Source organism: Pan paniscus, chromosome 7 (assembly GCF_029289425.2).
Source record: "Pan paniscus chromosome 7, NHGRI_mPanPan1-v2.0_pri, whole genome shotgun sequence".
Lineage (NCBI taxonomy): Eukaryota > Metazoa > Chordata > Mammalia > Primates > Hominidae > Pan > Pan paniscus.
The window spans coordinates 112,552,243-112,575,443 of record NC_073256.2 but is presented as its reverse complement, the minus strand read 5'-3'; the positions used below and the strand labels follow the sequence as shown (position 1 = coordinate 112,575,443).

General features: G+C 42.4%; 1 protein-coding gene across 3 annotated transcripts in view; it reads left to right on the top strand.

The window, feature by feature from the left end:
• CFAP418 (cilia and flagella associated protein 418) overlaps nt 1-23,201 on the top strand; it is a 64,100-nt gene that overhangs the window by 20,956 nt on the left and 19,943 nt on the right. For 2 of the 3 annotated variants that reach the window (XM_034966376.3, XM_003821677.7), the window contains one exon: nt 1,108-5,710. The exons of the other annotated variant lie outside the window; for it this stretch is intronic. In XM_034966376.3, coding sequence (XP_034822267.1) covers nt 1,108-1,261 — 154 coding nt within the window. In that variant the 3' untranslated portion in view covers nt 1,262-5,710. Of the gene's footprint in view, nt 1-1,107; nt 5,711-23,201 lie in introns of those variants that run through there. 3 annotated transcript variants of the gene reach the window in all.

The window sequence follows — 23,201 nt, the reverse complement described above, 5'->3', positions numbered from 1 at the left end:
GCACTTTGTAGCCTGCCTTCTGTTGCAGTGATATCCACAAGCAATGGTTAGGTACCGTATCTCTTTTTCTGGTATTCATACTGTATTTCGTCCTTTCACTTTGTATTTTTTCATCTTTTTTTAAAATTTTTTCTACTTTTTTTTGCCATGGAATGTTTATATGAACTCATTACATGGATTATCATGAAATCATAATTGATTTTTTTATTAATTAAACTTCTGTAGTCTTTTTTATAATAGTATGAAATCCAGTGGTTATCATTTTTACGATGGCCCTACTTGTTGATTTAATTATTTCAACATTATTAATATTTATTTCAGGATAGACATTTTTGTTGCTGATAGTATGAATAAACAGATCATTGAAGCTAATGAAAATTTTCTATAGTTAATTCATCAGAAACCTATGATCTTTATGCCTCTAATGTTCTCTCAACTTGCCATATTACAGGCTTTTAAAATATGGCATAGGTGAGTGTCTGAGGTAGGAGATGAACCACCATCCTTTCCACCCTATTTTCATATTATTTCATCTCTGATAGGGCGTTTGTAATTCTTCAGCCCTTTAGGTTATTGTGTTCTTCAACATTCAATAAACTGGCCTAGAGGATTGCCATAAAAAGTACAGATTATCAAAGAAATACCATCAGAAAGAGAACACTGAAGCATATCTTCTAATGTTAGTGTGAGGGGATCTAGGTTGTTTAGTGTTCAGATACGGGGAAGATAAGAAAATAGGCTGAGCACCATGGTTCATGCCTGCAATCTCAGCACTTTGGGAGGCTGAGGTGGGTGGATCACTTGAGCCCAGGAGTTTGAGATCAACCTGGACAACATACTGAGACCTCATCTCTACAAAAAAAAATTTTTTAAGCCGGGCATAGTGGCACATGCCTGTGGTCTCAGCTACTTGGAAGGCTGAGGGGAAGCCTGGGAGGTCAAGGCTGCAGTGAGCCATGATCATGCCACCGCAGTCCAGCCTGAGTAACAATGAGACTCCTAAAAACAAAAAAAGAAAAGAAAAGAAAGCAATGACCTTTTTTTTTTTTTTAATCATTAAGCACTGAACAAAGCCACTATGCTAAAACTTTCCTGTTTTACTAATAGGAACAACATGCCAGAATTTCACAAATTAAAAGCAAAGTTGATAAAGAAGAAAGGAACACGGGCATATGCCTGCCAGTGTAGCTGGAGAACTATTGAAGAAGTGACTGACCTTCAGACAGATCATCAGCTTCGCTGGGTTTGTGGTAAACATTAAGAATGCAGACTGCACATTCGGACAGATGCATCCATGAGAGTGGTCTCCATGAATCATCATCATGTTTAGACAATAGTCCCTAGCAATACCATTCCCTGTGGGAAAAGGCAGTGAATTTTATTGATACAACTACATACATTTTTGAAGACCAAATGGACTAAGGAAGATCATGTATTATAACACTTTGGAATTATTCCTGATATATGGATGTTTCACTTAGTAACAGGCATCTACATTCTTTACTAATCTGTCTTCTGTTTAATAGAGGTTTGATTATGGAGTTCCATACAAATATCTAGTTTTTCATTAGCAACTGCAATATTGATTGCTAATACGTTTAGCAAACCATTCCCCAACTTGTAGCAGTTAAAGTGGATAAAGCCGGCCAGGGCAAAGAGGTCATTTAGGGGTGTCTACAACACTTCTTCCAGTCAGATCTTTTGTTGCCAAAGATCATAATTTGGACATGGCAGAAACCAGGTGATCAGTGGCTGACTGAAGGGTGTTCAGAAGTAGTTACAGGTATTTTGCAAAAACACTGCCTCATAGCTGATCTTACCTCATCAACTCAAAGCAATGTTATGCACAATATTAAATACATGTTACCAGTTTTAGCTTATTTTTCCCTCTTTTGTTCATTTAACTATCAAAAGTTATTTTCTATTTTGATTACCCAATAATATATAAAAAGAGTTTGATGCACCCAAAATCACAAAAATCCTAATACATACAGGTTATTGTTGGATTTTCCAAGTACTTTCTATCCTTTAATGCCTAAAACTCCATCAAGTGAAGTAAACAGCAAGTAATATAATTTTTCAGGCAGCCTGTGGACTTCTCTGGTAGGATCAGGTTGACATATCGTTTATTAGGTGAGTAAGTGAAAAGACAAGTAAAGCATAACTGAACCAACAGGTAACCTGTTGGGCTCCTTCCTGACATCACTGAGATCTGAGGAGCCCTACAATAGCAGCACATTCAGGAAATCAGGTCCCTCAAAATTTCTAGCTCCTAACCCCATTGAGAGATTTTGGGAGCTTTCCAATCTGCCACAAACTCCCTGCTACATATGTACTATATAGTTCAAATGTGTGATACAGAGCACCCTGAAAGGGAATAATTGAAACAAAGTTATAATCTTCTTAGTCTTATGCTAAATTTATTCCAGCCACCCTACTGAAGGGAGGAAGATCTGATCATTAGAATCCTTTTCCTAGCCATGACACATTTACATACTTGTAAAATTTATTGTAGTAAGTCTAGCATTGCAACAGAATAGATCTTATAATGGCCAATCCTCACACTTTTGTATTAAGGATATTATGACAGACTAAGCATGGTAGCTTACGCCTGTAATCCCAGCACTTTGGGAGGCTGAGGCAGGCAGATCAGCTGAGGTCAGGAGTTCAAGACCAGCCTGGCCAACATGATAAAACACCATCTCTACTAAAAATACAAAAATTAGCTGGGCGCGGTGGTGCATGCCTGTAATCCCAACTACTCGGGAGGCCGAGGCAGGAAAATTTATTGAACCTGGGAGGCAGAGGTTGTAGTGAGCCAAGGTCGCGCCACTGCGCTCCAGCCTGGACAACACAGTGAGACTCTGTCTCAAAAAAAAAAAAAAAAGACATTATGACAGATTTTATCTTTTAATAAAAATGTATTATATCCCTAAAGTTATATCTATATGTAATTGAGTCAGAAACCTAGGGGGATGTCGATTGAAGTCGACTGCTGGAAAAAAATAGCAGAGCAACAAGATCCACCCATTTAGAACCTCATAGAATTTGACACATTATTCATAATGGTGCAATTCTTTTTTATTCCAGTAAGCAAATTTACTAAATCACTAATTTGAAAAAAAAAATTTTTTTTTTGAGATAGAGTGTCACTCTGTTGCCGGGCTGGAGTGCAGTGGCACGATCTCTGCTCACTGCAACCTCCGCCTCGCAGCTTCAAGTGATTGTCCTGCCTCAGCCTCCCCAGTAGCTGGGATTACAGGCACACACCACCACGCCCAGCTAATTTTTGTATTTTTAATAGAGACAGGGTTTCACCATGTTGGCCAGAATGATGTCGATCTCCTGAACTCGTGATCCGCCCGCCTCAGCCTCCCAAAGTAGCCTACATTGCCTCTACTTTGAAGGGACAAAGTTGTCCTGGTTTTTTTTTCCCTTTTATTATTTCATTATAACTATCCTAAAACTTACATACATTGCCTATGTTTGGCATTCCATAACATAATAATTATAATAATCCCCCAATGTCAGAAATGTATGTGTGAGTTCCCATGTTTATTGGCAATTTATAAGCTTTTTAATATTGTACTATTTTAAACTAAAATGTAGAAAGAATATTATGTTTATATACAGTCAGATAAATTATTAACTGTTGTAATTTAAGCTGAAAATGAAACTATTTTAGTATCAGTATAGAAGAAAAGTATAGTTTCTACTCATCTATAATTTTAAAATGCAAAGCCTATAAAACTTTCAAGATGTTTTGCCTATTTGTTTTTAAGATTTATAATAATTTTCTATCTTTAGCAAGTAGCTATTTTTAAGCCAGGTGACTTCTTTATTTGAACTGTATTATACTCTCAGACCCTCATCCTGCCCTAGAAATGAATAAGTAATAAATAATTACTCTGTATTATTTACTTCTTTTATTTTATAGTAAAATATTCATTTGGATGGACATTAATTTGAAATCATTTTGGTGTTTTTTTTCTTTTGAGACAGAGTCTCTCTCTGCTGCCCAGACTAGAGTGCAGTGGTGCAATCATAGCTCACTGCTTCCTTGAACTCCTGAGCTAAAGCGATCCTCCCACCTCAGCCTCCCAAAGTGCTGGGATTACAGGTGTGAAGCACCATGCCCAGTCAAAAAAAATTTTTTTAATGTCAACAGAAAAGTTTCCAAGCATCCAGTTAAACAGATAATTTGTCTACACTGGGGAGGAGAAGTATGCCATAACTCTGATGTGTGTGTGTGTGTGTGTGTGTGTGTGTATGTATGTATACATGCATGTGTAAAGAGAGTATGTGTGTGCATGCATGTGTAAAGTACCATGGGTATTCAAAGGAACAGGTCCAGGTTTAGGAAGAACAGGCCATGCTGACTTTGCGGTGTATACCTAGAACCTGTTCGTTGATGTCAGTAAACTTAGTAACTTTTTTTCTTAGGCCAGAGAATATGTCATCAGACTATGAATCTGAATTGCTTTCTCTCTTTTTCTTACTGATATTTAAGAATATGAAAGAAAAAGGTCTTTGTATCCAAAAGCATTGTGATGAAGCTTAGCCATGAATTTCAAATGCTGATATTTCTAATGTTTTAACAAAATCTCCATCAGCCAACCTAATGCTCCCAGTAATCAGCAATATCTCTTGTATAAAATAGTTCCTGAAAGAAAAAATTTAAAATACGCAATCTCTTTAGAGATTTCATATCTTATTGTATTTTATTGGGTTTGTGACATCATTTTGTGCCCTATTTTAAGAATGCACTAGAAAAACCAAAAAAGAAAAAAGATTGCATTAGATATGTATATATACAAGTACATGATAATTAAATTTGACTTTCCCCAAATGCCTTGAGATAAGGGATGACCAAATGAAGTTTAACAAAGTCAGAGTTCAGAGTCGTGTCCCTTAGAAAGTCACATGACATTTTGGGCTTCGTTCGCCTTAACTATATGAATTATAATACCACTTTTGTAAGTTTGTTGTAAGGATTAAATCATATAACACATGAAAAGTGACTAGCATAGTGTTTGGTTCAGAATAGGTGCTTAATAAATGTTCTCATTCTTTTGTTATTATTATACTTTAAGTACTGGGATACATGTGCAGAATGTGCAGGTTACGTGCAGGTTTGTTAAATAATTATACACATGCCAGGGTGGTTTGCTGCACCCATCAACCTGTCATCTGTGTTAGGTATTTCTTCTAATGCTATCCCTCCCCTAGCCCCCTAGCCCCCTAGCCCCCAACCAGCCTCTGGTGTGTAATGTTCCCCTCCCTGTGTCCATGTGTTCTCATTGTTCAACTCCCACTTATGAGTGAGAACATGCAGTGTTTGGTTTTCTGTTCCTGTGTTAGTTTGCTGAGATGGTTTCCAGCTTCATCCATGTCCCTGCAAAGGACATGAACTCATCCTTTTTTATGGCTGCATAGTATTCCATGGTGTATATGTGCCACATTTTCTTTATCCAGTCTATCATTAATGGGCATTTGGGTTGGTTCCCAGTCTTTGTTATTGTGAATAGTACTGCAGTAAACATACGTGTGCATGTGTCTTTATAGTAGAATGATTTATAATCCTTTGGGTATATACCCAGTAATGGGATTGAACTTCTGGTTCTAGATCCTTGAGGAATCACCACACTGTCTTCCACAATGGTTTGTTCTCATTCTTTTTCCTTTTAAAATAAATACTGTCTAAATTGAAGTAATAGTGCAGCATGATTCTTACAACAAGTAATTTGTAAAGATGTTTGTTTTATTTATTCCCTATGAGGAAAGCAGCAATGCGATCATTTATTTATAACTAGTGACTGTACACATGGCGACCTTTATTTTATATAAGTTGAAGCCACAACTTTCCTATTTAAAAAAAAAAAAAAGATGCTCCCCCTAGCCTGCCTCTTTCTGTGTGGCTTAAACCTAAGTGGGTCATCATGAAGGCATTCAGGCCTTTCACGATATTTTTTCAGTTTCATCTGCCTCTGCTTTCCTCCTCCTCCAACCAAACTGCGTACCTGCTGTTCTTCAGATATACTCCCTCATCTTATCCTTTCAAAATCCAACTCATTTTTCAAAGCCAGTATCTTGTACAACAGCAGTTCTCAAAGTGAGTTCCACTCTCAGGGGTCTTTCAGGTAGTCCACAAGATCAAATCTATTTTGAGTCAGAAGATATCAGTTTCCTTCTTCACTGTGTTGACGTTTGCGCAGATGGCGGAAATGGTAGCTAGCACTGCTGGCACCTGACTTAGCACCATTCAAAGCAATGATGCTATGCACCTCCCATAAAAAAAAAGCCAGTTTCAGTTAAGAATGTCCTTGATAAAGGCAGTAAAAATTATTATCTTAGCCTTCAACAACTTGTCTTTTAAATATTCTGAGTGACTAAATGGGAAGTACAACTAAAGCACTTGAGCACTTGTCTGAGTTGTGAGCTGAATGAACTGCTTTTTTCGTTGAACCCATTTTTGCCTAAAACAACAGCTGACAGACAAAAACTATGAGTACTCAGAAAAGTAATAATATGAGTCTCCTTCAAGAAAATAACTGACAGAATGTTAAGTGAAAATTAGAATTTCAAAATATTTGTATCCACTGCGAGCATGTCCCCATTATTTAAATTCTTTCCAGATAAGACTAGTGGTGATATTAACAAGCAATTTTTTATACTGTATAATGAAATGTGACAATATTTGGAAGATCTGTATAATTCAGCAAACCAGTATTGCCAAAAGAACCAATACATGATATAACAAAACTATACATTTAAAATGCAAGATAGACCAATAGATTTTAACATAACTGTGTGCTGAAAGTTCATTTGATATGATTTCAGTTTCTACATTGCAGCTAACTTTTAAGAAACTACTCCTTGTGAAGTTTTGATATAGTATTGATAAATAGGTACAGTTATCTGAAAAGACTATTAAAATATTATCCTCTTTTCCAACTATAAGTCTGCATGAGGCTGAGTTTTCTTCTAAGGCCTCAGCCAAAACAACCTATGTCAAGAGAGCGAATGAGCAGTAAATATGAGAATCCAGCTGTCTTCTGTTAAGCCAGAGATTAAACAGAGCAGCAGAAATAGAAAACAAATGTCACGCTTGTCACTGCATTTGTTTTGGAAAATGTAGTTATTTTCATAAAAATGTGATAACATATAATGGGTTTATTATTTTTAAGTATAGTCAATGTATATTTTTAATGTTCTTAGTTTTAATTACTAATACAGTAAAAATCAATAGATATAACCCCAAAAAACCAAGCTCTTGGGGTTAAGAATGTAAAAGGGCCAAAAGCATACACTAAGGAAAAGACAATAAATGATGCTGGGAAAACTGGATATCCCTCTGCAGAAGAATGAAACTAGACCTCTATCTCTTGCCCTATACAAAAATCAAACCAAAATGGATTAAAGATTTAAATGTAAGACCTCAAACTATGAAACTACTAAAAGAAAACATTGGGATACACTCCAGGACATTGGTCTGGGCAAATATTTCTTGAGCAATACCCCACAACCATAGGCAATCAAAGCAAACATAGACAAATGGGATCATATCAAATTAAAAAGTTTCTGCACAGCAAAGGAGACAACCAACAAAGCGAAGAGACAACCCACAGGATGGGAGAAAATATTTGCAAACTTTCCATCTTACAAAGGATTAATAACCAGAATATATAAGAAGCCCAAACAGTTCCATAGGAAAAAACTAATAATCCAATCAAAAATGGGCAAAAGATTTGAATGGACATTTCTTAAAAGAAGACATACAAATGACCAGTAGGCATATGAAAAAGTGCTTAACATCATTGATCGTCAGAGAAATGCAAATCAAAACTACAGCAAAATATCATCTCGTACCAGTTAAAATGGTTTGTATCCAAAAGATGGGTAATAACAAATGCTGGTGAGGATGTGAAGAAAAGGGAACCCTTGTACACTGTTGGTAGGAATGTAAATTAGTACAACCACTATGGAGAACAGCCTAGAAGTTCCTCAAAAAACTAAAAATTGAGCTACCATATGATCCAGCAATCCCACTGCTGGGTATGTACACAAAAGAAAGGAAATCAATATATTGAAGAGGTATCTGCACTACTATGTTTGTTGCAGCTCTGTTTACAATAGAAGCAACCTAAGTGTTCGTCAACAGATGAATGGATAAAGAAAATGTGGTACATATACACACCGGAGTACTATTCAGCCATAAAAATGAATGAGACCCAGTCACTTGCAACAACATGGATGAAACTGGAGATGATTATGTTAAGTGAAATAAGCCAGACACAAACATCACATGTTCTCACTTATTTGTAGGATCTAAAAATCAAAACAAGGAACTCATGGACATAGAGAGTAGAAGGATAGTTACCAGAGGGTGGGAAGGGTAGTGGGGACCTGGCAGGGTAGGTAAGATGGTTAATGGGTACAAAAAAAAATAGGAAGAATGAATAAGACCTACTATTTGATAGCACCACAGAGTGACTACAGTAAATACATAATTAATAATTAATTGTACATTTTTAAATAACTTACAGAGTATAATTGAGTTGCTTGTAACCCAAAGAATAAATGTTCGAGGGGATGGATACCCCATTCTCTATGATGTGCTTATTTCACATTGCATCCCTGTATCAAAACATCTCATATACTCCCATAAATATATACACCTACTGTGTACCCACAAATATTTTTTTAAAAAATTTTAAGTGTAAAAAAGTTATGAGACGAAAAAGGTTGAGAACCGTTGTACACAATCCTGATTACCCTTCCTAGGCCACCCTACCGCAGCCTAAAGATGTAATTTCTCCCTCTCCCATCTGCTTTCAGACTTTGTTTCTCATATAATACCTTGAATTGTAATTATTTGTGTGCTTATTGTATTGATCTTGGAGATTAGATTTCAAGCTCTTTAAAGTCTCTGAGTGGTACAGGGGAAACTGGGAGAGTTTTGTCACTAACTTCCTGGGATCACTGTAAGTAAGCCAGAGTGTCTTTGGGCTCATCTGTGAAATGAGGGTTGGATTATTAAGTTTTCTTTGTTTGTTTGTTTCTTTGTTTGTTTTGAGATGTAGTTTCACTCTTGTTGCCCAAGCCGGAGTACAATGGCATGATCTAGGCTCACTGCAACCTCCACCTGCCAGGTTCAAGCAATTCTCCTGCCTCAGCCTCCCGAGTAGCTGGGATTACAGGTACCCACCACCATGCCCAGCTTATTTTTGTATTTTTAGTAGAGACGGGGTTTCACCATGTTAGCCAGGCTGGTCTTGAACTCCTGACCTCAGATGATCTGCCTGCCTCGGCCCCCCAAAGTGCTGGGATTACAGGCATGAGCCACCATACCCGACCTATTAAGTTTTCTTATAACTTGCAGATGGTATGAGTACTGTTCCTCTAAAAGTAGCTTGGTGCACCTGGTGTTGTCCTGTCCACACATTGGGAGATGTGATGTGTGTGGTGGGGAAGATCCCAGATTCTGGGGTCAGAGAGACATGGGTTCCAAAAGGCATCATCTATCTTCTCTGAGGCTGCACTAGAGACATAGGTAGGATTGACTTAAGAATTCAGTCTGTCCCATACAGTCCCATGAGATACAAATTGAACTAATTGTAAAAAGCAGTTGAGAGAGAAAAATGACAAGCACTTTTTCCAAGTGTGGTACTGAGAGTTATTCTCTCTCCTCTCCCAGAAGGATTGTATACCCTCACCTGTTGAACTCAGGAGGAGAAGAATGACATCCCACTCTTTGAGAATGAAAGGACCTCAGGAAGACAGTCCCAAGAAAGCCATGTTCAGTTAAGGCAGGGTGAGGGCACGAGGAGCTCACTTACCATGAAGCGGGCATTCCAGAAGGCATTTATGGCGAATAATTTGGCCAGGAGGCAACAGTGGGGGGTGGTAGGGGAGGCAGGGGATGGCAAGAGATGGGGAAGAACGAGCAGTATTAGGGTGAGAGCCTGGAAGGAACTCATTTCAACCAAAAAACAATAGGGATCAGAGCCCTGGGGGGATTCAGCAGCCTTGATCTAACAGCAACTGGTCTCTGCTAGAACAAGGCGGTTTCCTTGTGTGATGTAAGCTCAGGCTCTGGCCCTGGGTGGTAACCCAGGCTGCAGGGCAGGGAGGGAGGTGGGGGAGAGGGATTGTCACATTGTTTGCATCCAGTCCAGCAGCCTACATCCTTTGCTCTCACTTTTGAGTAGAATCAATTTAAACAGAATCCAATTTGTTAGGAGACTGCGAAGTTCATCTCTGGCTAGAGAAGTACACAATACCCAAGAAAAAAATGTGTCGAAGTATTGTGTCTTTGGAAGGCCGTTTCCAGGCGCTCTGAGTACTTGGGAATGAGGCCTAAGCACTAACTCTTATCAAGTCTTTGTTCATAAGAACAAGTTAGTATCGGGGATTAAGGGGATTGTGTGGTTCAGATAGATTTAAAAAGCAGGAAAGACTGAGGGTCCAGGCTTCAGTTTTGCTGGAGATTAATGCCAGAGAAGAGACATGGAAGAAACTGAGGCACAAAAACTTGCCCAAAATCACACAGGTTGTAAATAGCAGAGTAGTGTTCAGACCTAGCTCAGTTGAGTCACACAGGGCTTTCACCCTGGTATTCCCCCATTGAGCCTTGACAGACCAATAGATGAATACACTGGACTGTGAGAATATACAATCACAGTGTTACCAGAATAATACTTTCAGATATTTTGTGTGATTTTATTTAGAGGAACCAAGATACAGTGCCTGACTGTAGCTGTGTCTCAAGTTGTCTTCCCAATGCTCATGGACAGGCAGCAGATGAACAGTATGAGAAGGCCAGGTTAGGCACAGCAGGAAACAGTTCAGTGACCCATGAGTCAAGTCTGCCATGGGCTCAGGGGTGCGGAATGAGAGACTGCCATGGGTTTGCTAACACTGGCAGTCTCGGGATTGGGGGCTGAGTTCTTGTCTAGCTCAGTGCTTCTCCACTCTGGCCTCAGATAGAGTCAGCTGGAGAGCTTTAAAAAGTGCCAGTAACCCAGGCTTTAGGCCCAGAAAATCTGATTCATTAGTCTGCAGTGAGACCCAAGCATCGGTACTTTTCAACAACTCTCCCAATTATTCTAGCGTAGTACAACCAGGGTTACAATCCACTAACAGCAATAAGACCTTGGGCATATCACTTTCCTCTTTGGGCTTTAGTATCCTCACCTATTAAAAAACAATTCTCTAAGAGTCCTTACTGCCAGTATAAAAATATGAGGTTATACTAAGTGATTTTTAATGTCCCTCCCAGAATAAAAGTTCCATGAATCTCTTTTCATAATGTAATCATTCAGAAAAGATTATTTCATTTAGGTTGAGTGTGTATTATGATCAATGTTTCTCTTAGTCCCCTAGAAACAGTCAATGCCAACTTCAAGGTTTGAGTTCCCTAATGACCAATTCACTTTACACAGAAAAGAGTAACAGCCTCCAAAGGTTGACAATACCAGTTCCTCCCACTAGGAGAAGTATCTTAGAGTGCGTGGCCCTCTAGAAAGTGAGTCACTGGCACCATCTTCCATTGCAAAGAGCAGCACTTATTAGCAATGTTAGGTGGAAAGCAGGACTCTAGAAAGTGGATGGAAAAAATAAAGAAAGTACATAACATAGAAACCATTTTAAGTTCTTAGAGTCAAGTAAAATTGACATTCACAGGTATGTAGGAAAAATTGTAAAAGATCTCTCAAAGAATATGTTTTATCCTTACATAATTTTTTGAGGGATGGGGGATTAGACAAGAGTTTTCCCCATGGAGTAAGGTATATTCTATCATACATAGCTATAGCCTCAGCCTCTGGTGGTGGAAGGACCCCACAAACGCTTTTCAAGTCCCTTCCATCTGGCCTTGGTTTTCCTCCACAGCTGACTATGCACTAAAGGACTTCTTTCCACTCTTTCCACTCAGATTTTAAGGAACAGTTTTAGGTATTGTATTCGGTTACTAGCACAAATTTATTCTGAAATAGCCTAGGTCCAGTGATAAATCAAGGGAGTGAGAAGGAAAGGATTTGCATGGCCCATGACCCCGCCCCCCACCTTGAAGGCACAGATAATGTGTGCACTCATGATGCTCAGCACCACGTCCTCGGCAAAGGAGCTCCAGGCCACTTCTTGCCTTTGCCCCTGTTAATAAGCAGAGTCTCACATTAACAGGCTGTTGCATTGTGTGAGGTTATGAGCACAGGCCTGGGGTTAGACTGCCTTGATTTGAATACTGGCCCTATACCTTATGTGGCATGTGATGTTCTACAGGCCACACATCCTCCCTAAGCCTCTTCTCCCCAGCCTGTGCAACAGGGTTAAGAATGCTCACCTCACAGAGAGTGATGCTGGGAGGAAGTGGATGGGATAATCTATGTAGAGCATTTAGCGAGGCTCCTGGCACATAGTAATTACTTAATACGTGTGAATTATTTGCTGAGATCTCTGTACAATGTAAAAATGCATACCTTAAAGATGGCTTTCTGCCATCATTCTACATAGGTTTTTTCCTTCAACATTCTTCTTTTTTTGCCTTAAAATGTTTAATTCCCACCAACTTTCATCTTACAGCAGGAGGCTCAAAGTGACAGATTTAAAGAGAGCCTTCAAAGCGAGGACCATTTCACTTAAATGCCCACCTGCACTGTGCCAGGCATGGCAGTGGACCCAGAGGTGCCAGACACCAGACAGGAGCAAGGGTTGGCAAAACATGGGTCATTTCCTACGGCATTGTAATCATTGGTCTTTTACGTAAGGTGTCTTTGACTCTGCTCAGTACCAGACATCAAGTACTACAGGCATAGTCCGTGTGTTTAGGCTGTTTCACAACTGAGTGAAATTCAACACTGGCCATCCCCTTGTTGCTCATCATTGATTGTAATGTGACCAAAATGGAAACTGCTAACCTATGTGTCAATGCTTGTGCTGGAAACATACTGCTTCCAGATAGGGGGAAAAAAGCAATTCAGTTAAACGTCCCTTTTATGGTCTATAATTCTTACTGCAACTTCAGGTCGGCTGTTGCGTCATCAAGTCACATTCTGAACCCAACTCTGGCTGTTTCTGAGGCCTGAGGGACCCAGCAAAGGAGGGAGGTCCTGAAGCAGCCTTTCCAGGGGTAGAGTTAGTGACTTACAGCAAAGAAGAAAGAGACAAATTTGTCTCCAAGGACTCAGGGTTGTAAAAGACCCACCATCCTGAGCCCTCCAAACAGTGAAACAAGTTGAGAATCTAACCCATAGCGGGCAGACCTACACTGAGGACCAGATCTCATTTCTTTGTTGGGCTTTGGTCTCTCAGGAAAAGCACCCAGAACACTTCATCCAAATCTGCCTGCTGTTAACAGTATCCCATAGTGGTGGAGGTAAATGTTTTTCTCTGGCTGAAAATAGAAATCCTCCCTAGCGTAAACCCCCTGTCTTTGCTTTTAGGAGAAAAGGATAGGCACCAAATATTAGGATCTTTCCAGGGAAGTTTACCAGCCCTTTCTACACAGAAGCACTTGTCATCTTGAGCTTGTGAGCTTGAGCTTGAGCGTAAGCTTGTGGGCTTGAGCTTTCTTTCTGGGAAAGAAAAATTGGAACCTTTTAACTGATTCACTTAAATAATCAATTCCGTAGCACTTAAAGGAATCTAAGTGGATCTAAAGTTAAAGAGAAACAATGAAATGATTCCTCACTCACAATGAAAGGTTGAAAATCGAGGTGACGACCTTGGTGAGCAGAGAGAGGAAATCGCAAGGGCAAGTGGGTTAATGCTGATGGGCTTTTTGAGACCAGGAAACCATATCTTCATGACCTTTGAGCATGATTGTTCAGCACAAATATTTCCAGAGTACAGTGATTTGGTTTTGTTTTTAATAGTTGTTGCTTTTTTTGATGGACTGAAAAACAAAATGAAAAATTATTTCATGTTCTCACTTTTTTGTGCATTGAAATATAGTACATAAAAAGCAGAAATCCCTCCATTATCCCAAGAGAAAAACACTGCTCATTTAGTGTCTGTCCTTCCAGATTTGGGGATGAATGGATGGATAGATGATAGAGATATTTACTGAAATATTGTTCTTAACGAAAATGGGTCCTGTCCTGTATATTATCCTGCCATTTGCTTTTGTTTTACTAAACAGCATATCATGGCCGTCTTTCCTGGCCAATATACACATATTTCTTAGAATGGCTTCGTGGTATTCATGATGTAGGTGTTCCATGAGTTCTCTAACCCTTCTTCTGTTTATGGAGATCTTGGTTTCAGTATTCTCCTGTTATAAAAAATGCTTCAGGGAATATCTTTGTACATATATTGGTACACATGCTTGCTAGTATTTCCTTAGAAACAGATTATTAAAAGTAGTACTGCTAGGCAGAGATTATGCATTTCTAGCAAGCTTCAAGGTGATGCCTGTTTGCTGTTCTGTGGACCATATTTTGAGCAGCAAGGCCATGGATGTAGTCTGCCCTGCAACAAATTCAACTAATCAGATCAGCATGCCGTAGAGGCCACATGTGGGCATTCTGGTGGATAGTGCCAGTGGAACCCACTCTTGCCAACTTCAGTGAAGCCATCTTGGGCCCTCCAGACCTGCCAATCTGCCATGTAAACACCAGCAAGTGACTTCAGCTGATGTGGAGCAGAAGCATTGCTGCACCAGGCCTGTCTGGTTTCATGGTTCATAGAATTGTGAGATGTATAATAAAATGGTAGTTCTGTTAAAACCCCACCCCAAAAACACAGGGATTGCTTGGTCATAGAATTTGCATGTTTTTAATTCAGATGATATTGCCAAATTACCTTTTCACAAGATTGTGTCAATTGCTATTAGTACAACTATGGATAAGAGCGACTAATATTTTTCCTAAAGGCATGGAAAGAGTCTGTGTTTGTTGAGCATTATTGACTGTTTAAAATATATTTTATCATGAAATATTTGAAATATACAGGAAACCACAGGGAATAGGATAAAATAATGGTTCAAACATTTTTGTTGGTTCTTGAGTCAAATTTAATGGTAATTCTGGCTGGACACAGTGGCTTATGCCCATAATCCCAGCGCTTTGAGAGGCCGAGACAGGAGGATGGCTTGAGGCCCGGAGTTGAAGACCCTAGGTAACATACTGAGACCCATTTCTACAAAAAATGTTTTAAAATTAGTCTGGCATAGTCCTAGCTATGCAGGAGGCCAAGGCAGGTGGATTGCTTGAGCCCAGGAGTTCAAGATTACAGTCAGCTATGATCAGGCTACTGTGTCTAACCTGGGTGGCAGAGCAAGACCCTGTCTCAACAACAACAACAACAAAAAGTAATTATTCTTGTTCAGAGAATTGTCCACATCATACTTCAGCTAAATAGTTAAACTGAGATTTCAGTCAAAATGTGTTTGACTGCAAAGCCCAAACTCATTTTGTTTGCCAACTTCCCTTCTTATATAATATGACTCATAGTGTAGATATACAGTATTTAGCAGATGTCTAAGACTTTGGGTCATGTTGCCTAAGTAGCTTCTGAAGATCACAGAACTAAAAAGAAAAAGAACAACATCTGGCCTATCCTCTGGCTGTCTCTTCATCTCTCCCTCCCATAGCTGAAGTATCTCAGCCCACTCCCTTTACCTTGCCACCCCCAAGGGCTGTAGACAAGTTTGTGAACCATCACCTTGCAATCAGGGAAGCCTTCTGCCAACGGCTTCTTGGAAGAAGGGGGTGGGACATGGGCAGGGAGGGAGAAAGTGGATTTGTCAATGAGATTCCTGTTGGCAGGGATTGAGAATGGGAGAAGGTCAGGGAAAATTAGGGAAATGAAAAATATTTAAGAAATACAAAGTAAGAGGAGTCAATCGAGGTCATATTTCTAAAAGAAATAGGTGTGTGAATTATGACACTCTGGGCAAAGAGAGTTCAGGCCATCTAATGCCAGCCACCAGGTGATAGGTACACAGAGCTCCCAGCACACAGGTCCCTGGCATGGGAAGGCACCTGACATCCAAAGGCACTTTCTTCACCCAGGGCAGCTGAAGGGCAGGGGAAGTTGGTAGAGGTAGAAAGACGCATGCCAAAGCCCTGTGCTCAAGGTTCCAGAACACAGCCAAGTGCCCTCCAGCGCCATTCCAGCTCCCCATTGGCTACCTGGACAGCCATGAGCCACACTCAAAGGAGGGCTCTGGGGCCAGCCATATCCCAACACAGCCTCCCAGGGAAGAAGAAAAGCCTGGGTTACCTTCACTTATTCTGGTTCCAAGTCAGTTATAAAGATCTCAAAACAAGGCCACAAAATTCTGATACTGTTTAAATTGCTACATTGAGTAAATATATTAACATAAAAATACAAGACATAATAACTATAGAATTACATATACCATATATATACTAGATAACAGTTAAACTATATAGAGCTGTATAGAGTTTAATTTTGTTTTTTACAGTGCATTATAGGCGGTGGGTTCTGCAGGGCTTGGAAGGCATCTTTCTCCCCACTCTGTTCTCTCATCTGTGAACAGCTGCTGCTGTTCTTGCCCTACCATAAGGGCTGAATGCCAGGAGCTGACAGCTTTAAGTGATATGAGCATATTTCAGTGCTGTCACCATATTTCTGTGCCTGTATTTATTGTCCCATTTGCAATAATATCACAACCTAGGCTGGGCGTGGGGGCTCACACCTGTAATCCCGGCACTTTGAGAGGCCGAGGCGGGCAGATCACTTGAGGTCAGGAGTCCGAGACCAGCCTGGCCAACATGGTGAAACCCCGTCTCTACCAAAAATACAAAAATTAGCCGGACGTGGTGGCGCACGTCTGTAATCCCAGCTACTCGGTAGGCTGAGGCACAAGAATCGCTTGAACCCAGGAGGCAGAGATTGCAGTGAGCCAAGATTGCGCCACTGCACTCCAGCCTGGGTGACAGAATGAGACTCCATCTCGGAAAAAAAAAAAAAATCTAAACCTGAAGACTTGGTGAACTCCTGCCTTTCCACCACTTAGCAGCCTCTGTGCCTATGGCCCATGCCTACCCTCCAGCCCCACAGACCAGCCTGGCTGCTCCACCATCACCCGCACCAGGTCTATGTCCTTCCAGCCATCCTCAAATGCTGCCGTGCCCCCTTTGCTGCCTCCTGGCCACTGCCTGACAACCACAGAAGCTGTCACTACTTTGTTCCTAAGGTAAGGGAGGGCCCTTCCTTCCCTGTGAGAATCTGAGGAGAGTGAGTACAGCAGCCTTTCTAGGGTCATGGCCACCAGCACAGATTTTTCAGCTCTGCTGAAGTCCCTTGGCCAGTGAGGGAGTGCGCTGTGTCACAAGGGTGTCAGAAGGCCTGTAAGGGAGCCCCAGAGGGTGCAGGTGAGCAGGTCAGGAAGTACATTGGGCAGCTACATGCTCAGCTAATTCATCACCTGCTCCTCTGCTTAACCTCCGTGAGCCATATTTAAACACAAGAAGGAACTGTGAATGCCCCCAGTAAATGCTTTGACACTGAAGCTCTCTTCAGTGTTTAAGCTTACTGTGTTACGAAGGTACAGGTTGTGTTCCCTGGTAATAACTCTTATCTTTTCTGAACAAGAGTGGGGCTTTAGGACATGGAGAGTCGGGGAGAAGACAGCGACGTCGAATGAGAGCGGCACAGGTCGAAGGGACAGTAGACTAAGTAACTCATCCAGCCCAATCATTTTACAGATGAGTCCACAGGCTCAGAGCCCTCAATGGACATGCCTGCAGACACACAGCATTGGTATAAGGAACTTTTTAAAGGAATAAAAGAGTCTTGGAAGTTATCAAGTCCAGCCAGGGGTTGCTAGGCCCCTGAGAAAGTATCTTTGATGTCCTACCCCTCTGTTTAGCCTGCCTAATTCTTCTCTTTCAGCGACCTGCCCAGTCCAGGCCTCTCCAGATGGTCCCCTGGCTTCTGCATCCCTCTTTCACCTCCTTTTTCCTCAACCAAGACAAACCACTCCTGTCCAGTCTATCAGGGCCTCCCCACTGAAACCAGGTACCCCAGTTGAAAAACAAACCAATAAATAAATGTCCTCCCCCACAGCTGGGAAGAGCTGCTAATGGCTTCTAGTGGTTCTGTACTCTCAAGGATGTTCTTTTTTTAATTTAATTTTTGAAAAGCCAATACATGCATATGGCTCAAAATTCAAACACTATAAAAATTCCCATTCCTGTGCCTGCCTCATTGCATCGGGGCAGTTCCCATCCCAACTCTCAGTAACTGTCTTTTATTAGTTTCTTGTGTATCGTTTCAGTGTTTCTTTATACTCATATAACCAAATACAGACATATTTACAGAGAATTCTTAAGTGTTCTCAGAACCATAAGCCAAAGGAATCTTGCTAACAATAGAACTTCAGGCACTTTGTAAATTTTATTGAGCAACAAGTCTTTCCCAGGGCCCCTTTTGTCACACCGTATAAGTGGCTACTTTCTTGTAGTTGGAGTTCCTTGCTCTGAAGAAAATTGGTTCCAACAGGACTTTGTAACAATGTCATCACCCAGAGAGAACCACAATCTGCATCTCATTTCCAGGTATGAAAGGGTGAAGGGGTGGTGTTGGAGAAGTCCTGAGACCCCTCTCTTTATTATTCATTCCTTTGTTGAATACTCCTAGGCACCAGGCATTGAGCCAGGTCCTGGAGACACAAATACAGCCCCTGTGCTCATGGCAGAAGGAAGACAACATAGGCCGAGGAGACTGTTCAGTTGTGACTCACCAGATCCAACTCAGGCAGGTCTATATTTAAAAGGAGAATTGATTGACTCCTGTAGCTGAAATGTACAAGGATAGATTTGACTTTAGGGACAGCTTGATTTAGAGCTTAAATGATGTCACTAGGAGCCATCTCTTGGCTGTGCACCCTCTGGGCTGGTTCAATTCTCAGGCTACTCATGGTGGCCCAGGCAGCTTCAGCCTCACATCACCACTGTAGACCATGGAAGTCAGTCAGGATCTCAAGAATTCAAACCAAAATTCAGGGACCAAGTGTCCTTAGCCCTGATTGGCTTATTTAGATCACCTGCCTATTTCTGAACCAATCACTGAAGCCAAGGGGCATGGATTCTCCTGATTGGTCTAGCCTTGGTCACATGGCCCACTCTTGGCTCCTAGGAGTCGGGTCAACTTTACCCAACGCACACAGGTTGACAGTGGAGGAGGTGTGGTACCTCAAAATAAAACCAGGGTACTATAGCCACACACCAAATAAAGAGAGAGGCTGCCAGGCCACAAAAATAGGTGCTGTCCCCCGCACCCATGTAATTACAAGTGAAGTGAATGTTTCAGAAGGGGAACTGCAAGGTGCCCTGGGAGGCCTGACCTGGGATGAGGCATTGGGAGTTTTCCCTGAGGAAGGAGCGGGCATCACCAAGTGAAGGTTGTTGGTTTATTCTTGGGCAAGGTGACTCCAGCTGTCATGGGAAGGCCCAGAGGCAGGAGGAAACAGAGTCCTTCCAAGGAACTTAGAGCTTCACTGTGACTGGAGCTCGGAGAGCAGGGAATGGGGAGTGATGGAGTAATAGAGAGCAGAGGAAGTGACACAGGCGAGGTGGGAAGCCCGGATGCCCTGCGCCTTTCATCCCCGCCACCTTTAACCCCAGCCAGGTTCCACTGCCGAGCTCCACACATAACGGGTTCCCCTGTGGGCTGCGTGTTCAGGCCTGTCTTCAGGCACTGTAGCTGGGAGCCAAGTGAAGATCAAATCTGACCAGGCCGTGTCTCTGCTTAAAATATGAACGAAGTTCCAGGTTCTCAGCATGGCCATCAATGCCCTGCCCACACTCCAGCCTCCTATCTCTCTGCCTTATCTTCTCCCTGCTCTGCAGGCCCCACGCCCCAAGGCCTCCTAGTGTTGCTCATCACTAAAGCCACAATTACTAAGGACATCCTCAGGGGAAGAAAGAGGGCTGAGGGGAGCTGGACTCTAGCCACAGGGTGCATGTTTCTTCTTAACAGAGCAGGTGGAAGAAGGCTAGCCAGGGGACGTGGGCCAGGTGTGGACATCAGCTGTGGGCCTGTTCTTAGGACTCGGTCTCAGGCACAGCATCAGGCCTCCTGGCTCATCTCAATGTACTCACAGAGGCCCCCTTGCCACTGGATGCCCATCATGGGAGCTGAGATCAGGGCAAGGGCTTTCACAGGGCAGAGATCACGGGCCAGAGAAGCCTGTGCTCTGTCTCTAGGCTCAGAAATCTGCCAAATGCTGATCCAGACTCAAACTTGGGACTCCTGGGGAAATTTTTCTTGACTTATTTGGAAGGATCCATGAGAAATGCAACTCCAGCAGAGTCACATATATAAGAAGGTGAAAAAAGCAAGACGAGAGGCTCAGAATTACATTTACTACCTAGTACCTCACCTTAGGTTCTGGGCAGAACTTTCTCCCACTTCCTCTCTATGGTTTCTGATCTCTTTCTGACTTATTTTTAAGCTGCCCAGTTTACATATGTGGTTTTTTTGTCTTGTTTCATTTTTTGAGATGGGGTGTCACTCTGCCGCCCAGGCTGGAGTGCAGTGGTGCGATCTTGGCTTACTGCAACCTCTGCCTCCGGGGTTCAAGTAATTCTCCTGCCTCAGCCTCCCAAGTAGCTGGGATTACAGGCACCCACCACCACGCCCAGCTAGTTTTTGTATTTTTTTAGTAGAGACGGGATTTCACCATGTTGGCCAGGCTGGTCATGAACCCCTGACCTCAAGTGATCCTCCCGCCTCGGCCTCCCAAAGTGCTGGGATTATAGGCGTGAGCCAGCACACTCGGCCTACGTATGGGTTTTTAATTAAAGTTGCTTCCATTACTTTCTTGAAGCAGATAAATAAATAAATAAGATGATGAAAGTGGTGTTTTTTAATTCCACAGAGGCACCATAGGTGTAAAATAATGTGTTATGGATCAACTCCAGGTCCTCAAATGTTTTAAAGCATTTCCTTTATATCTAGTCCATCAGAGGGATCACAGCCATCACCAGTGGACCTTTAGCTTCCTCTGTTTAATCAGTTTCTCATGAATGCACAATATACAATTTCCTCCTGACAGCCCAACAAGTGTAACTACAGCTGCAAGTGCACATCTGTGTTTAGCTAACAAACCAGCCGGGCTCATGCCAATCATCTCTTTTATACAAGAAGACCAAAAAAGTAGATAAAGCTTCACAGGGGTCCCAGTGTCCTCTTGAATGTGGTTTATGTGCAGTAATTATCATCTGCATTCTTTCATTCGTCAGCTAGAAAATTATGTTCCTCCAGATCTTCTCTTAGAATCTGACCTTAGAGATCAACCACTGCAACCCCTGGTAGCCAAATCTCTGACTGCAGCTCAGGACTCTTTCTTGTTACACAGCTCCTCCTTCGTTTCTGCACAATTCAGTAAATCTCAATTTTGTATTTCTTGACATTAGAATTATGTGAAGCCAGCACAGTGCTTCTTACCTGCAAAAGCCAACGGCTAACAGAAAACTGTGGGAAGGCATCCCAGTTGAAGGCAAGGCCTGTGTGGGATCTAGACCCCAGCAGTGCAGGCAGCCACTTGACTGGAACATCAGCCTTACTCCTCAGCATCCATCTGCATGTTTTCCTCTTTTCTGCAGAGTATCTCTGAGCACATAATGGAGATGGTTACAAGCTCTATAAAGCAAGACTTAATCTGTCTAAACGTCTGTGTGACTGTTGTTTCTTAAAGGCTGAACTGAACCCTTTCTTCCCCACCTCCCACCTTCCACTGGAGCCAAGCAGGAATGGAGTGATACGGTGGGAGAAGGTGGGTCTGGGCCCTGCATCCAGCTGCCTGCCCAGAGCAAGTTCCCCTCACTGACAATCCCAGGTACCTGCTAAGCCCTTTTTCAAACTCTTGACTTCAAGTGATCCTCCCACCTCGGCCTCCCAAATTGCTAGGATTACAGGCATGAGCCACCGCGCCCAGCCCCCACTAAGCCTTATTTCAACAGGGCTGGCCCCCACTAAGCCCTTTTTCAACAGAGAAACTGAGTCACAGCAAATAGCCTAACAGCCACCATCCACACATGGAGATCATGTCTGAAATAGTTATCCTGCTAAGCCTGGGATCACTTAAGGTCTCCTTAAAAGCAAGCCCTGGGTGCCTCATCTCCCTCACACCAAGCAGTCTCCAAGGTGTTTTGCTAGATAAAAGGCCATCTCCTCCTGAGAGAATCATGTCGTCCCCTGCCCTCACCCCCAGCAGAAGCAGCAGTTCCTCTGATCATATGTGGCTGTATATCAGCAGTTTCTCCTACACTTCAAGAAGAATCATGATGCAACAGTAAGCTGCAGGCATGGAGGTGAGGAAGGCTGGACAAAGCCAAACCCATGAGAAGAGCATTACCTGGGCCCTGACGGAGGGGAGAGGAACCCTGGGGTGGAGTGGGGCTGGGGGAGGAAAGTGTCTGGAGCCCTGTGCTCACCATGTGGTCCTGCAGAGCAGCCAGGGCATCACCTGGAAGCTCATCAATCATGCAGACCCTCAGGTCCCACCCAGGCCTCCTGGATCAGGTTGTGCATCCTCCAGATCCCTAGGTGATTTGGTTATAAAGTTTGAGAAACACTGAGTCTGCAGGACTCCATGATCATTAGATCAGGGGAGAGAGTCTCTAGGTCCTTTCTTTGAACCTTCCCACACAGCAACTGTGAATAATAAATGCCAGGCGCAAAGCTCTTCACTGTGTTAAGTAAGAAAATGCATGTTTTCTTATTTAATTCTGGTAACATGCCTGGGAAGTGGGCCTTATTACTCCCATTTGACAGATGAAGGAAAGAGGCTTGAAGAGGTTAAATAACTTACGCCAGGTCAAAAACTGAAGGAGCTGGGATTTCATCCTAGGGGCTGCTTGACCTCTACACCTACCACTATGATGCAAGAATTACGGCTTTTTTGTTCTGGGTGCTGCAAGGCTTAAAATAAAGCTCCAAGCAAAACATACCCCTCTCTAAACCAGAGCTGGAACTCACTTTAGGAATCTGGGCTGAGGCTCCTTGGGGCCTCCCTGCAGGGGTGGGAGGGACAGAAGGGGCCAGGCAGGGCTCCAAGCTGCTCCCATGAAACAGAGCTGGGCACAAAGTCCCAGCAACAGAGGCCCTGTCCAGGCTTGTCCTTCAGCCGAAAGCTCACTTGGAACAAAACAGAGTCCTCTGGGCCTCGGTGTGACTCAGCGGCTTCTAGGGCAGGGGACCTTGCCACAGATCCCATTGCTGTGGCC